Source organism: Fundulus heteroclitus, chromosome 19 (assembly GCF_011125445.2).
Source record: "Fundulus heteroclitus isolate FHET01 chromosome 19, MU-UCD_Fhet_4.1, whole genome shotgun sequence".
Classification (NCBI taxonomy): domain Eukaryota; kingdom Metazoa; phylum Chordata; class Actinopteri; order Cyprinodontiformes; family Fundulidae; genus Fundulus; species Fundulus heteroclitus.
This window is the reverse complement of record NC_046379.1, coordinates 17,935,246-17,951,623: the sequence shown is the minus strand read 5'-3', so window position 1 is coordinate 17,951,623 and position 16,378 is coordinate 17,935,246. Positions and strand designations below refer to the sequence as shown.

At 43.2% G+C, this 16,378-nt stretch overlaps 1 protein-coding gene across 8 annotated transcripts in view; it reads right to left on the bottom strand.

Annotated features, from left to right (window-relative positions):
* Positions 1 to 16,378, bottom strand: part of meis2a (Meis homeobox 2a) — a 102,066-nt gene that overhangs the window by 77,609 nt on the left and 8,079 nt on the right. For all 8 annotated transcript variants that reach the window (XM_012861580.3, XM_036150402.1, XM_012861581.3 and 5 more), the window contains exon 7: positions 10,795 to 10,909. In XM_012861580.3, the coding sequence (XP_012717034.1) occupies positions 10,795 to 10,909 (115 nt within the window). The remainder of the gene's footprint in view (positions 1 to 10,794; positions 10,910 to 16,378) is intronic.

The window sequence follows — 16,378 nt, the reverse complement described above, 5'->3', positions numbered from 1 at the left end:
ATCATCCTCCCACTCTCTTGGACCCATGGCAGCATGTTGAAGCGCTACCTGTAGGGTACGGCGTAGCTCCACATAGGCTCCTGCATGTAAACTTCAGTTTACACAAGTAGAAAAACCACACAGCCGGTGAACAAGCTGCAGCTAGTCTGGCTAAGCCTCTCTCCTTAAACCGGGTTCTGTTTTTTTTTTTTTTTTTGGAGGGACCTTTGCTGTGATGCAGGGTTTTAGACATTAGGGGGAGGAGAACTGGGAGGGTGGGGGTGGGAAAGGAGATTAAAGAGCCAAGGGAGGCTAAAGAAAGAAAGGAGAGTAAAAGAGCACAAGGCCCATTGGTCAAACACAAAGTAGAAGTTGGGGAAAGGACATTTGAAGTCAGGGCTATACTCCAGCTAAGTACACCTTAAACAGCCCCGTGTAAGCTGGCAGTCAGGGGGTTTTTGGAGTTTCCCCGCAGGTGTGCCTTTGACAGACTTGGCTTCTGTGACCTCTCCCCAATCAGCAGTGGGGCCCGGATTTGGACGGCGAAATCAGCCGCATCGCACACTCTCTGCCTCTCATTTAACGTCTGTCTACATACGCTCACAGAGAGGCATGCCTAAAAGGAGGAAAACAAATCTGATGAGTGCTAGAGAAATTGGATTATCACCTCTCAAAGGTGACTTCTTGCCTGACCCCCCCCCCCCCCCTTCCTCTTTGGGCAAAGCCTTTCCAAGACGAGACAAAAAAATAAATAAATTCCAGGACAAAACACTCCCGGCCCTTAAAGAACCGAGGTCCTGTCATCCTTGTGAAGATGCAATGGCGGCAGCATTAATGGACGCGGAGGTGCCCTCGGGGACGCGTGCTGAAATCCCTTTTAGCCATATTACATCAGACCCCAGTGCACTCCACATCACCACCACATACAATAGTGTAATCAGCAGGAGAACATGGGTGTGTAAACCCACTCTATAATGAACTGATACAACATGCCCACACTGTTGTTTTTGTTGATCAAAGCCTCTGTGTTAAGGGGAAAAAAAGTCACCGCTGGTAGTTTCTGATTACAGGCCAAAAAAAAAAAAATCAACTTCCTCTGAGCCTTCAAACTGGGCCGAAGTTACTTTCAGATTTCCTACTCTTCATCTGAAAAAGTATTCACACTCCTATCCATGTGGTAAGGTTACAATACAAACTTCTACGTGATTATTGTTATACATATTTGTGAAGTAAAAGGAAAATGATAAATGCATTGCACGTCTTTATTTTTTAAATAAAAATCTAAGGGGTGTGGCCAGTTGTATTCATCCCCCTTTACTCTGATACCCCTAAATTATGTCCTGGAAGAATGGCCTTTCAATAAATAAAGTCCACCTGTGTGTAAGTTAGTCCTGGTGTTTTTTCTGGAGAATATTAGTGATCAAACAGCATGATTAAGACCAAGAAATACAGCAGGCAGACAGGTCAGAGAAGTTTAAAGTGGCGTTAGGTTGCAAAGTCATTTCTCTGTATTTCATTGGCTTTAAACATCCCGTAGAGCATGATTCAATTCTTATCTGAAAACAGAAAGAGGAATACACATGGCCCTCTGCCTAAACTGGGAAAGGAAAGCGTTGATCAGCGAAGGAACCGGGAGCTACAGCGATACACTACTCAGTCCTGTTCGCCATAAATCTGGACTTCTTGAAAGATGGCAAAAAGAAAGCTACTTTTGAGAGAAAAGTTTAGGATGTCACGTTTGCTCTGTGCCACAAACTGCTTAGAGGACACAAAAACATTTAGAAGAAGGTGTTATGGCCGCATGATCTGAACTCACTCCATTGTTCGCGTTCGAAACACTGAGTATGGTAGAAAAGTAACACTGCGTCACCTTGAACACACCATCCCCATGTTGAAACATAGTGGTGGCAGCATCATGCTGTGGTGAAACCTTTTTTTTCAATCGGATCAGGGAAGCTAGTCAATGAGTCTTAACAGAGGGCAGGCCTGTAAGAATGCCAAAGGCTCTCCATCCATTTTTAATTATCTTAGATTGTTTTGCAGCAAAGAACGGGCAAAGATTTCTGCCTCTAGATGTACAACGCTTCTAAAGACATACTGCAAACACAAGTGGATTCTTCAAGATTCACTCAGGGCAGGAACGGACGCCACACTTTTCCGGTTTTTATTTGTGATTGTGATGTGACAAAAAATGAAATCGTTAAAGCAGTGTGACTACTTTGCGAGGCGCGTACTACTCAGAGGGAATCCATATGAGCATGTACTAGAGTAGGAAGCAGACTAGAAAATGAGCTTATGGGAGAAAGGGGGGGAAAAAAAACAAAAACAACATCTCCCCAAAGCTTTTGCCTTAATGGCGCAAAACAGACATTCTCGTCAGCTGCTGTCAGAATAATCTGGGTAATTTTTTCCCTATGTTCTCCAAACATTAGTTTGCACATTAGGCTGACCCAGTTAATGCGCCTTTCCTGCTGCACAGAAACCCAGTTTCGAGCCGAGCTAGGCCGGGTTAGCCAGGTCGCGCCAAGGGCCTGTTCATGATTATGGACCTGAGGGACGAGGCCTCATATAGCGCTCCGGCAAAGACGAAAGGCGAAAAGGAGAAGATGTGGAAAGGGAAAGCTAGATTGAAGGGCAATGGGTGACGGTGACGTAATGGGAAGGCTGTACCATACTGGCAGCCCTCAGTCCAGTTACAGTCCACATTCTTTCATTGTTTTCAAGCCATAACAACAGGTTAAGAAGAAAGACAGAGACAGAAAGAAAGGAAGAGAGAGCGGAAAGGAGGAAGGAAAGAGGGATCTGAGGGAGCCGATCATTCTCTTTAATCACATTTTGGAGGCGTGCCAGGTAGTCTGCAGCACTGAAGGCGAGACGGAGAGGGGTGAACGAGGAGAGAAGTGTGAGGGAAGGGGAGAGAGAGAGAGAGAGAGCGGGAAAGCGATGGAGAAACAAATGGAAAAAGATGTGGAGAGAAGATGGAGGGAGGAAGACGAGAGCAGAACCCCCTTGAAACAACTTGAGGAGCGCTGATGTTTTAGCTAGCGTGCACGTTCGCCTACGTGTGTGTGTGAGCGTGCGTGGCGGCCGTTCCCGTAAATGCCCACAAATGCTGAATCTAGCAAGAATCTGGTGTTAGGGGCAGAGCCGGGGAGAGATCCATTTTAAAACTATGTGCATTAACTATAGTTTTCCCCATAGGTTAAGCACTCCACATGAATAATTTAGCCTCTTTTATGCTAATGGGATCATGAACGTATCCCCTCTGTACCATGTTTTCTGCCCCCCCCCCTCACCCCCCCGTTCCTCGCAGCCACTCCTCTCAGCTTTCAGCAGCTGCCCTGCCCCTTCCCAACAAACAATCAGACAGACATACTGCAGCCGTCGGAGAAGCAGACACCTGACCAGCATCCAGGCTCGCACGCCGACGCGAGAAGGGCTGAAGTTGCGCAGAATGTACGAAGAGGCACTGAAGCATCGGTGTCCTCATTAGCCGAGTTTATCTCCAGCTTGTTTCCTGCTCAGTCACTGCTGCTGAGTGAGATGTGACGGTTTATAAGTTTTGATGCACATCATGGCGGCACTTTGTTAAATGCTTATGTGATCTCTGCTACTGCTGCGGAGTTCGTTTTCTTTCTTTCTTCTTTTTTTTCCCATGTCTTTTCGCACCCTGATTTCTTGTCTGAGCCTCTGTTTTCTAAAAACTATGTGTTTACAGTGTTGTGAGAAAGTATCTAGCCCTTTACAGATCGCTTCTGCTTTGCTGGGTTTTTTTTCCCCACACTTAAATATTTCCGATCATTAAATTCTGATATAAGACAAAGATAACTTGACACATTTTTTTTTTTTTAAATGTCTGAATTTTGATTTGAAACATTGAAGGGGCGACCTTACTTTTGGGTTTTGGCTCAGCCAATTCCACACATTCTGAGCAGACACACACACACACACACACACCCTTGTTGTTTCAGCATTGTGTTGTAGTGAGATTGGGCCGCTGCGTAAAAATTATCAGTGCTTCAACAGCTGGGAGAGAGAACCATGAAACAGCAGGCCGTGGGTCTGCTTTATTGTTTATCTGTTGTTTATGGGCTAGTGTTCAGCTTTAATTACTACACTAAATTAAACTCTAACAGGCACTTAAAAGGAGCCAGCTAACACGTGCACGCGTGTGCTTGTACACACACACACCCACACACGCCGACACGGATGCAAACAGACACAAACTGTATATTTTATATACACAGACACGCCTCACAGATCCCTCCAGGGCTGGAGTATCGGCCACTAAAACTCAACAAGACTTCCATCTTGTGTTTCGCTGAGATTTTGGTTGAATAATAGTTTTTTTTTGGGGGGGGGGGTGTTGCGCTCTCTACCAGCATTGCTTGAACATTTTAAGTACCAGGGAGAGCTGCTAAAAGCAAAGTTAAAGCCAAAGGTCCTAAAACTGCAGCATTCAACAAGCCATGCTCACGCTGGGACACCAGGAGTCGTGTCCCTGCCAGCAATGACCCTTTCTAGTGAGCTAAACCACAAAGACCTCGCTGAGTGGGGCCCCTAGTCGGGGCCAAGGGGGTTCACCGCACTCCCCACATATACACACACGCAAATGTACCACAACACCATCAAGCGCAGCACGCTCCCTTGGAGCTGAACACTCAAGCTTCTCCCTCCCTTTTCTCTCCATCTCCGCCTCTCTCGGCGTCTCTGGGGAGCCTGTCTATCTGCACAGCGTGGGGATTGTTCAATTGCTGAGAAAATGTACAAAATGCTTTCTCCTCTCTTCTGTTGAGCCATTTCCATTTACAGTAGATTCTGGGAATGGTGCAGAAATCCCCTTTGCCGAGCACTCAAGATGTCATTGTGCATTTGGTATTCATGCATAACTAATAATTACAAGTGTGGACTGGAGCCGAGGCATGCAAAACTCTTGGACTCAATCGTACGGGCATACAGGAAGCAAGGTAGAAGCATTACTTTTCACGTTGAATCAGCGCTGTCGAGAGAGTGGAATATTGCGGTAACATACTTTCAAACTTAAAATAAAATAACACAAATTGAATCTTTAATTGAATGGATTTAATCGTTGAGATAAATTCCCAGGGTAAGAAATAAAAGAAATGAGTGTTTTTAATTAAATCATAAATGACTTGCTACTTTATTTATAGTTTATTTTTTAAGTTGATTATAGTTTCTAGGGACTTCTATTTAATAATCCATGACTTTGTTTCCATTGGGACGCGGCACAGAGACCTATTTCTTTTAGGCACTGGTCACTAGGCTGGACAAGGACTCAAGTTCATCTTGCCAAAAGGCAAAGTGAACAGGATGGTAAAAGTGAGGTAAAATATCTTCATAGCAATCTTTTTTCTGTTTTGTATTTGGTGTGTGCGAATGTGCAGAGTATTTTTATCTTGCACTGCTTCGTCGCAATTTTGACAGCTAAAAATATTGACACCTGCTTAGAAACAAGTGTTATCTTGAGGCCGTACAGCAGACGTCTCAGATCTTTCCAAAGAACTGTTAATCGAAATGCTGTGCATGCTGAACTAGTGGTGTCCTTAAACATCTCCTCATAAATGCTATTTATACAAAAATTACTTATCTGAATATGAAAAGCCAGAATAAGTCTTTAGGGTCATTATTCATATTTTTTTTAAAGAAAAGTAAACCAAAAAAATATATATATATTTATCTCTTTTCTCAAAATGTGTAATCATGGAAACAATCAAACCCAGTTTAGATATTGTCTTGAAAGGAAGATAAACTATGTTTACGCACCTAAACTGTTATTCACCCATGGCCATAATCATGACAAATTCTGAAAAGGAAATAAAATCTGTTTACAGGAATCCTCTTGAGTCCCAACACTTATATATATTGAAAAAATACCCTGAGTTGTTCTTAAATATTTGCTGTGTACAGCGATAGTTTTTATTTTGGGTAATGTGGCCCACCTCCCAGGGCGCCATTCCATCAGCAGCGGCATCAGCACACACACATACCAAAAAAGGACAAAAGCTATGCAAGTTTCACTCTGAACAACTTTTCTATTGCTTGCAGGTTCAATCTATAGTTAGTTGGATGGCTTTGTCATTATCATCAAAGCATAGCATGAATATATCGTCGTAAAGCACTGGAAGCTAACAACGCTCAGGTTGGTATCTGATTAGATTCGTCATCGCCCCAAAATTAGAAAGCTGTTTAAAAGTTTTTCAGGACTTTGAACTATATTTGATCACCTCTATTAAAGCTGCAGTTGGGAACGTTTGTATACATGTTTTTTATATACATATATATATTTGTCAAAACACTCACTATGTCATGACAGTAAAATATGAGCCGGATAATCTGCAGGGGGGAAAAAAATCAAGGGACTCTGGCTCCTTCTAGTTGACCTATTGGCATTTTCCGAAATTCCCAGCTCCCAGTCAAAAACAACCAATCAGAGCAAGGAGGAATAAATGTCTTGTGTACGCACTGACCACACCCCCTCCCCCGCACAGCCCAAAAAGTCATTCTAGCTCAGGATAGCCGGTGGGCTGCAGCTATGCTGAAAGACAACCTGCTTTACAGGAAAACTGCCAATTTCTTGAGTGGCACCTGCTGACAGGTAACCATCGGAGCAGCGTGGCAGGCTACGCTGTGGGGGAGGAGCTGTGGAGAGAGGGCTGCACGGCAGCAGAGAGCATGGGGGAGGGACCTGTAGGGTGTGCTTGTTCAAATGTTCAGGCTGAGTCCACGGTTTTCTCAATACCTTCTACTGCAGCTTTAATTCTAGCTATTTAGGGAAACAAGATATTGCCAGTGTAAAAAAAATGCCTTAGCATGATGGGTCACCGTGGGCTGGACTGTTCTAATCAACAGAGAATTGTTTTTCATGCCACAGGCTCACATAAAACACACCTTTCAAAACTACGGGAAAACTTGATGTTTTTTCTTGGCACTGCATCTTCCACAATTTTTTTACTCTCTCCTCTGCCCTCGGCGTAGCCCATCCACTCTTTCTTAAACCAAACGATCCACACTGTCACCCCTTTTAAGAGAGGCCAAGCTGTTAAAGACCCCATTACCGACGCGAAGCGCGCATTTCACGTTTTCTTGGTCGGACTCAAGAGTGCGGAGTACAACTTTAATGCCGAAACGCAGCGGGATCGCAGGCAAGTTCATGCATGGAGTGGAGCAGAGCGAGGAGTGGGAGAGGAGGGGAAGGTGGAGAGGTTGGAGCGGGAAGGCTCTGTCAGAATGGAAGGGCCAGAGTCGAGAGTCAGCGAGCGCTTCAAGCGTTAACGTAATTGCAAGAATGTGAAAAATGAGGCGGCGGGGCTCCCGAGCGAAGCGAAAGGTCAGAGCATGCCTCACACAAAACAACTGGCTAAAGGACGGCCTCATTAGACCATTAAATCAGTTGCCCTGGGTCCCATTCCCTTTTCCTCTCTCTTATATTTGCCATGCCTACTTTTTTTTTTTTTTTTTTTTTTTACTTTTTCCTCTTTAACTTCTGCTCAGAAATGTTAAATCTTTTCCTCATCTCTTAGCCGGAAACTTAGGTTTAATCATGAAACATCCCGAGTTATTGGCCACTGCATTTACCATGATCTAGCCTTGGTCTGTGTAGGCAAAGCGCATGGGGCTGTACCGTAACTGTCTTTGGCTAGCATTGATCTGCTGTTACTGGATACGGTGGGGAAAGGAGTCGATAAGTGCTCTGTGGATTACAGGTCACTTGTACTTATGTGTGTAAGATAATCAATAGGCAGTGCATTTCTTTCTCAGAGTCCCTCTCACCCCCACCCCCATCCCATTTTGGCTGCTCTTCCTCTCCAAAGCCACTTGCACTTGCAGGGAGGCATGCGAAAACTTGTTTTGTTTTGTATTATGATCTACTTTTAGCCTATTTGGTTCTCTGATTTGTATTCACTGGTATGCTCTCACATAATACAGCATTGATCCTCCTTGAATTGTTTTCTAATTTCACCATGATATAAACCCCAAACTTCAATGTGTTTTAATAGGACATATCGCGATGGACCAACACAAAGTACTGCACATCATATAAGTGAGAAAATTATGCATGGTTTTCATTTTTTCTTTTTTTTTTTTTGCAAGAAAAAAAAAATCTGAGAAGTGCGTCTTTCATTTATCCTCCCTGAGTCAGTTCTTTTGCAGCTTCCAATGCTTTCCTCCAAGATGGCCCTGTAATCAGTTCCAACTCTGCCCTGTCCCTGCTGAAGAAAAAGTATCCACACAGGATGAGGTCGCCACCATCATGTTTCATTGTTGCTACGCAGCGCTCGAAGGGAAGTGTGGTGTTATTTATTTCACCCCACACAGCAAATGCTTGTAGAAAACACTTTTAATTCTTGTCTTATTTGATCACAGCAAATTTCCTACGCGTGTGCTGCATCCTGCATAGCTCGTAGCAAAACTGTACTTCTTATGGTTTCCTTTCAGAAAAAAAAAAGATTTTTTCTTGCCACTCTTTCCTAAAGGCTGCGTTGTACAATCTAAATCTAATGTAGAAAGGTGGCGGCGGCAGCATCATGCTGTGGGGAGAAGCAAGCCAGAGTTGATGAGAAGATGATATTATTTCAGGGTATCAGACTAAGGCAGGCTAAATGGAAATATAAGACACTCTTTGAAACAAAGAAGCTGTGTCTTATTTTTACTTCACTTCACAGTGTTGCAATACCTTGTGTTGCTCTTTCACATAAATACATTGGAGTTTCTGGTTCTAGCTTCTATAACCCAATATTGAATGGGTTCTGGCTAATATAAATACTTTTCAAGGTATCATTGTTTTAAAAATATATAGTACAACGTGCTCTAAGTCTAGATTGATCTGCATTGCTGCTAGTAAGTATCTGTAAGTGCAATTCGTACAACCATAGACGGAAATCCAACAGCATCGGGTGTTACTTTTTCATTAATCATCCCTATTCTCTTAGACGGACATCCAATCGAGCCTTAGCCATCGCCGCCTTCATCATTCCCAGCTAGTCTGACATCAGAAAATGATCCAGCTCCCACTGACGCACCCAACCACAGAAGTCTTCTGTGGTCCTCAGTCTGTGGTCAGTAATGGTTCAAAAGCTGCAACAACAGCAACTGTTTCTGTCTGGAGAGCAGAGGATGAAATAAACACCACGCAGGGCACAATAGGTTCATCAATACGCGCGAGTGTTTGTTGGCAAAACCAGAGTCAGAACTAATACTAAAGTCTTCATTTGGTGAGGAGGCTCGTAAAGGTTAACTGGAGGGTTTTTTTGCAGATAAAACATTGGAACATCGGCTGGTTTGGCAAAGGCGTAGACTTGTAGAGAGAGACAGAGACCGATGATAGCAAAAAATATATTCTTTGAAAGAGGAAACGAAGAGGGTACACTCCAGGCGGCGTGTCAGTGTATTTGGTGTCGCCTCTAAACTTACCAAAAAGCCTATTATTTTTTTTTTCCAGTTTACATGTCAAAACGGGTACACACCGTGACACAAATACTAACAGGAGGACAGCTGCAGTACACGCTGTGTAATGAATTCAAATAGTCTTAGTTTGAAATGTATTATTAGTGTTTGGCATGTCAAGTGGGAGATAACGCCAAACACAAAACACTATGAGACATGATTATGAGCCTTTGTGTGGGCAAAGTTAATATGGTTCACATTCAAGCAGGAACTGGCAGAAATATACTATTAATCACCAGCTTTTATTTAGCTCCTTTAATAGCTAGATTTGGAAAAGGCCTGTTCTGGGGTTGGTACAGATTAAACCATCTGTTGCTCGGGCTGATGCCGGAGCAACATGGGTAAGCATGTTTGCTTTAAGCTTTGATGGTGTTCAGATGGATGGCACACAAAATCCAAAAAGAAAAAAAAAAAAAGAAAAAGGGAAAGCCTGGGACTTGTGGAACAAAATGTTAATTCACATCTTTCCCTGATACCTAATTTCCTTTACTGACATACAGTGCCTCGCGGAAGTATTAACACCCCTAGAGACATTTTGTCACAACTACAAACTAGAAAAAAGATTCTGGGGTTTTAATTCGTAGAGAGTGCCGGTTCTTATTTGAATGCCACCCTGGGTAAGCCCCTCATACTGTACCCTTGCATCCACGTAGAAAAAAATGGAAAACATAACAACATAACCACTGTAATGGGCACAGAACAAAAACGGCACAAAATACATACAGATAAAAAGGTAGTACATAATTATGAAGTGGAAGGAAAATTATACATTGATTTATGTAAAGCTAACACCTGTAAGGCACCTTTTATCAGATTGGGAAGCGTTCCATTGATAAAACTTTGACTTATGATGGATTGATTTCAATTTTGTATAAATAGAATACAGTAAGTTGCATGTATTTGTCTCCAGCTACCTCTATTCTGATACCTCCCCCCCCCCCAATTAAAATCCATTGCAACCAACTACCAACACTAAACATAACCCTGAAAGAAACAGCCCCATGTAGCATGCTTTTACTTCAGGATGTCAAGAAGGCTGATGAAAGTTAATGGAAAGAGGATTTAGTGGTAGAGTAAAGGAAGCTGAATACAAATGAACGTCCCGATTTTTTTGTGTGTGAAAATAATGTGTAATTTTCTTTCCCCTTTTCACTACTTTTTGCAGATCTATCACCTCTAGCTGTGATTTGCCAACATGCTAAATGTAACTTAAGATGTTTTTTTTTTTTTTTTATCCTTTAAAAGGCACTGCACGTGTGTTTGTGTGAAAGGAAGCTGGAAAAAAAATATGGTCACCCTGGTCCATATGTGTGTATGTGGACTTGCATGCTCATTTCTGTGCTAGCTCACCTTGCTCGCTGCTGTTGTCGCCACTCTGTGAAGCGTGTCCCCCGCTGGAGGGCCCCGGTGTGCCAGCTGAGTGTGTGGAGGTGGCGTCATCGTGGTCTCTCCAGGAAGCTGGGTTCTGAAGGGTTTTTAAAAAGAGAGGAAAGTAAGCGTGGGATCCATGCGTCCATCCGTGCATCCAACAGCATTCCCCGATCCAAGCCACAAACCACAAGACAGGAGAGATTGATGGGAAAATACGAAAAAAAGGGGAAAACGGGATTGAAAGAGAGGAAGTCAAAATGAGTTTTCTGAAAATATAAAAAGGGACATCTCCGAGGCACAGCGAGGGTGCTTAGCATGCTTTTATTATCCTGGCAAGGTAAAGAGTCCCTATGGTTAGTTCAAAGCCAGCACAAAAATCAAGGAAGCTACCATAATCACAGATAAATAGAAGGAAAATGACGCTCTAATGCAGCTGGCTATAAGTCAAGGCACTGTAATCAAACTGCTTCATTAAGGCATGCGAGCAAAACACAGTGCTGCTAATGTGGCAGCTGATATTGAGAGCTGCAAGCAGAGCGCTTGTGAATAATCATCTAAACACATATGGCAGAGCCCAGTGGAGTTCATTTATACCATAACCAATTGAGACTTCCGTGTCAAGACAGAAATATAGAGGTAAAAAGTCCAAACACACCACAGCTGCCATTAATCATTACTACTGTCAGAAATGAAAATAAGATATGACATTGATTCTCCTGCTAATCTGCCAAAAATGTGCTCACACCCACACCGAGATACACAAACGCCCACAGCAGCGCGCAGAAATACACTCAAGCTCACATGATAATGACATAATAAAAGGCGGAGTGTGAACGCGGATGCGTGCACAATCACGTTTAGGTTTTTACGGGGACTTCAAAGACGTGTCCGTAAACAAATTTTCTTCTCTCCTGGCCTTCCTCTCGCCTTTTATTCTCTTATTTCTTTTCCCCTCTCTCTCTCTCTCGCTCGTTCCCACTGCCCCGTCAGTGCACACGGGGAAACAGGATTTTCTATTGTACAGGAAGGGCTTTATCAGTGCCACACGAAGGCAGGCTAGAGGTGGAATTTCCTCTGCCATTCAGGCAACGGCAGGACAGACTGTCACGTCACACGCAGGCTCGATGAGACGCGGCCCAGCTGATACGTTCCCAATTTAACATGTCACCTATGCACGATGACAAAATGTTGGCTCTGGTGTCATTTTTTTGGGGAGGAGTGGGTAGGGGGGGTGGGGGGACCCCGAAAAAGGCAGACCCTTGAGCAGAGCCCAAGGCAAACAAACACATGCCTGTGCCCAGGCTTCCCACAAACCTCAACCACTTTTCAGTTCCCGCTAAGGGTTTTTTCCTTCTTCAAATACACAGACATGTATACAAAACCAAAGGGAAAATGAATATGCAGAAGAGCATTCCAAGAGATCTTTACCATTTTGTCCAACTCCAGTCTTTTTAAAAAAAAAAAAAAAAACTCCTTTTCTCTCCTGTCTCACCACAGAGTCGTCTCCCTGCCTGCCTGTCTGCTCGGCTGCTGCTGTACTGGAGTCAGAGTGAGCCGTACTGGAGTAGGACAGACAGGATAGGGCCTGGAGACTAACGCAGGTTTGAAACGCTGAGCTCCCCGGGGAACAGAGTCCTGATGTGCTGCTGCTTGTTCTGCTACGGAGGCGAGTCCAACCGCCGGTGCCTGTGAACGGGGCCCCTTTTATCTGCTAAGTTTTTAAAGGGAAGGCGGGCTGTTTTCTCAAACAGCTCGGAGCTGAGAACAGCAGACAGAAACACACAAGACCCTTCAGACTCAGGACTCCACTCGAGGCCTACTCAGCGTCAGCTGTTTGCCGGATGGCAATCAGATGAAGAGCTCGGAGAATTACTCAGAAGAGGGGCGAGAAGACAGGACGAACAATAAACCGTGCGGCGTGTTTAACCCTCGGGAGTGAGCCCAGAGTGTCCCTGTCTCTGCTCTGATTGTGCTGCGTTCGCTCCTGGGGCCACTGATCAACACATGGCAGCCGGGGCTGTTGTTAAAGTAATTTTCTGTTACTCTCAACACTGTGTATGCTAAATAAAATCACTAATGTGGGAAAAGCCCATCAATCCCCCCCCGTCTTTGTCAAATGCAACGCGGAAGGAAAGAAGAGAGTGTGGTGCAAAATCCCAAACTCCCTGAGTGCATTATGTATTTAAGCAGAGTTCAGCTCGGTGCTCTCAGGATGAGCTGTTGTTGTGCTAATAGAAGAAAATGACTGGGTTTTACTTCCTCACACTGATGGCGAGGCAGAGGACAGAGCTGAAGATCTCCGCTGGCTTACTTATTCTATCTGAGCCTCTCCGGCCACAGCATGGTTTTAATGCAACAGTCGAATCGATAGGACTTAATTTAGCTATCATTGCAGAGTAATGTGTCATTTTTAATGGTGCTGGCACTAAATTAAATTCAAAGACACCTCAGCTAATGGCATAAAAGGGAATGATATTTTGCTGTGATTTGCTACCCCGTGAATTTAATGTGCCTGTATGCTGAGATATAGATGGAGATTTGTTAGCTTCCCTCTTAAAGAGCAAAAGGAGGACTGCAGCACTATAAGACCTAGTAATAATAAAACAGACGATACTTTGGACTAGAGCACACACACCTCTCTTTCAAGGGGGTAGTTCATGATTTTTAATTAAGTTAGGTGTGCACATTAGATTGGCTAGGGTGGCTAAGGCTGATGGCTAAGAGCTAGCAAGCCAAGGCTATCAAGGATTTTGACCACGTTAAACAACTCCGATCTCAAAAACATCACAAGCAGTTCATGCAAACTCCATTTTATAGCTCTTAAAATGCAAAGTGATAATCATCAGGAGGTCATTCAAAGTTTCATATTTCACAAGAGTCGAGTAGTCTAAACGGGTATCAGAATCACAATCAATAGTAATAAGGTTTAATACTTTATATTCAGAAAAACATAAACAGAATTATGAATGACATTAGAGCACTTGTATTGCTGATCTCCATAATTAATTTGAAGTCTTAACTTCCACCAAAACAAATGAACTGAAAGGCCGTGTGTTACAGCACATTGCAATGGCGGTAGGAAAGGATGAAATGGCAAGGCAATAAAATGGGCTTATGAATTTTGAGGGAGTGGACTGATCTGAGTCTACCTTTAAATCCTCCTCACATTTGTACTGGGGACTTATTTACACAGGAAATGGAGGTGGAAGGCAGCGGATCTCTGACATTCTTCCAGTATCTAACACATGCGGGGGGAAATAACCTCTACAGCTCAGAGTAACTTGTATAAAAGTAAAGCAGTGTAAAAATCCGAAACAATATTGTTGGTAAGTTCATATATTGCTTTACTTTAATTTCAGACTGTTACCCTGTCTGGAAGTGCTTTAAATGTTCCGTGCTCAGTACATGTTTCACACAGGAAGACCATTGGTGGTGCACCACCTCCTACCTCCATTTCCTGTGTAAATATTCTTCAGCTTCTGTGTAAATAACTGCCCAACGCAAATGTAACGTGGCTTAAGGTTCATAAAAATCACACTGGCAAAAGCCTGCCTAAAACCTAATAACCACACCAAGAGAGTAATCTATCACCAACATCAGTCAGAGCAGGTTCTGGTCATTTTTCACAGTCTCACGAAATCACCTAGTGGACGTATTTGCATATATATATATATATATATATATATATATATATATATATATATATATATATATATATATATATACATACATATATATACATACATATATATGGGCTTCTTCACTCAGGAAATCAGGTCAATTGTGAATCCAAATAAGCTTCCTTGCTCGTTCTCTTTCATTTTAATATTTTAATGAATATTTATCTCCATAACCCTCCCAAATAGTCAACCCACAGAAGGTGTAACTTATGGTTAGTACATGTGACAGAACGGTAAGCACGTCAGAAAAAATGGTCTATTATGGGGACCAAATGCCGGTATTAAGGGGCAAAATGGCAACATGTGGGTACAAATTGACCCGGAGCCTCAGTCCCATGTTGGATAAGGATGCCTGCTGTGACTGAGGAGACCTATCATGGAGCAGTTGCTGCGAATACGCTTTGATCCTGGTTCTGTGGATGTTGGTGTAGATAAGACATTACCTGCCTTTAATTCAACTTTAAATCATAATCTTGTCAGCGAAACAAGATCGCAAATATCGAAATGAGCGTGTTTTAACTTTCCATGTTACACGAAGCAACAAAAGCAACAGCCTCTCCTCCCCATGAATAATTTAGAGGGTCTCCGCAAGCTGCAGCGGGTGCATCATCAGACGCTGAGCAACACAAACACACGCACAACCATTTTGTCACAAGCCCCGTGGGTCTGGTAAAGTTCAAACAAGTTGCAAAGGAAAAAGAGATTGTGTCACCCAAATAGTCTTCAACCTACACCAAAAAAAACAGAGGAAGCAGCAAATGCCTCCAGCCCATGTGACTATTCCCTGAAGCTGAGCATAATTAGGAGTCAAGCATGGTTCACTCCATGCTCTTCACTAATTGTGTTAAAGAGCAGTGTTACTGGGAGGAGGAAGAGGAGGAGGAGGAGGAGGAGGCAAATCCTGGCTGGCAAATACAGATACATGCACAAGCTGTAACACACGCACAAATATACACAACAGGACTAGATAGAGGGTGAGATACAAAAGAAGCGCCGTCTCTGGGGACAAGCTTTTGCTGGTCTTTGCAACTGGCGGCTGATAATACAAGTTGTAATTAATATAAAAGCAGGAGACAATATGGGAAGAGGGGCTGGCAGTGCAGCCGGGCCACAGGAGAGCGGGGAGCTGCTGTCCCCTGTTTCTCATTTACAAACACCTGCCTGGCACAATTTTACTTTCTCTCACGGCAGTCTGCCTATATCCCTAGGAATTTCGAATAAAATTGATTTAGCAAGCGTCATTGAATTTCACTCAGATTCCCTGGAAACCGGGAGAGGAAAGGGCAGAATCTCCCTGTGCCGTATAGAGGCATATGGGCAAGCCAAGAATGACTAAGCTCGCCTGTGCGTGTTGCATTTACATGGGTGAACATGCGCAGAAGAACTAAAGTGCAGGGCAGTAAATCATATGAACGGCTGACATCTCAAGATGCATCTCAACACAAACAGAGAAAGAAATAAAATCGGCGTTTGCGTTTTTTTCCCCCCGTTGTTGTTGTTGGGTTAGGCTCGTAATTAGTTGCACCCACTTCAGAAAAGTGTCAGAGCACCTCCACCGAGCACTTTACAACACCCTCAATTATCGAGGAATATAAAGAGTCCTTAATTTAGCAGCTAATAAATCACGACAGTGTGCTTTAAACAGACAAGGGGGGATAAACTGATTGCATTTATGCTCAAAACTTTCTTTTAATCACCATGGATGAGCCGCAATATACAAGCAAATAAATCTTCAGGGAAAAAAAAAATTGTTTTTTAGATGTGACTCATGCATTTGACATAAACAGAAATGTAATTTCACAAAAAAAAAGAATGGACGTATAAATGTCAGTATAAAACTGACATTTCATTTTATTGCCTGCCTTTTATTAGTTCCTGCAAAC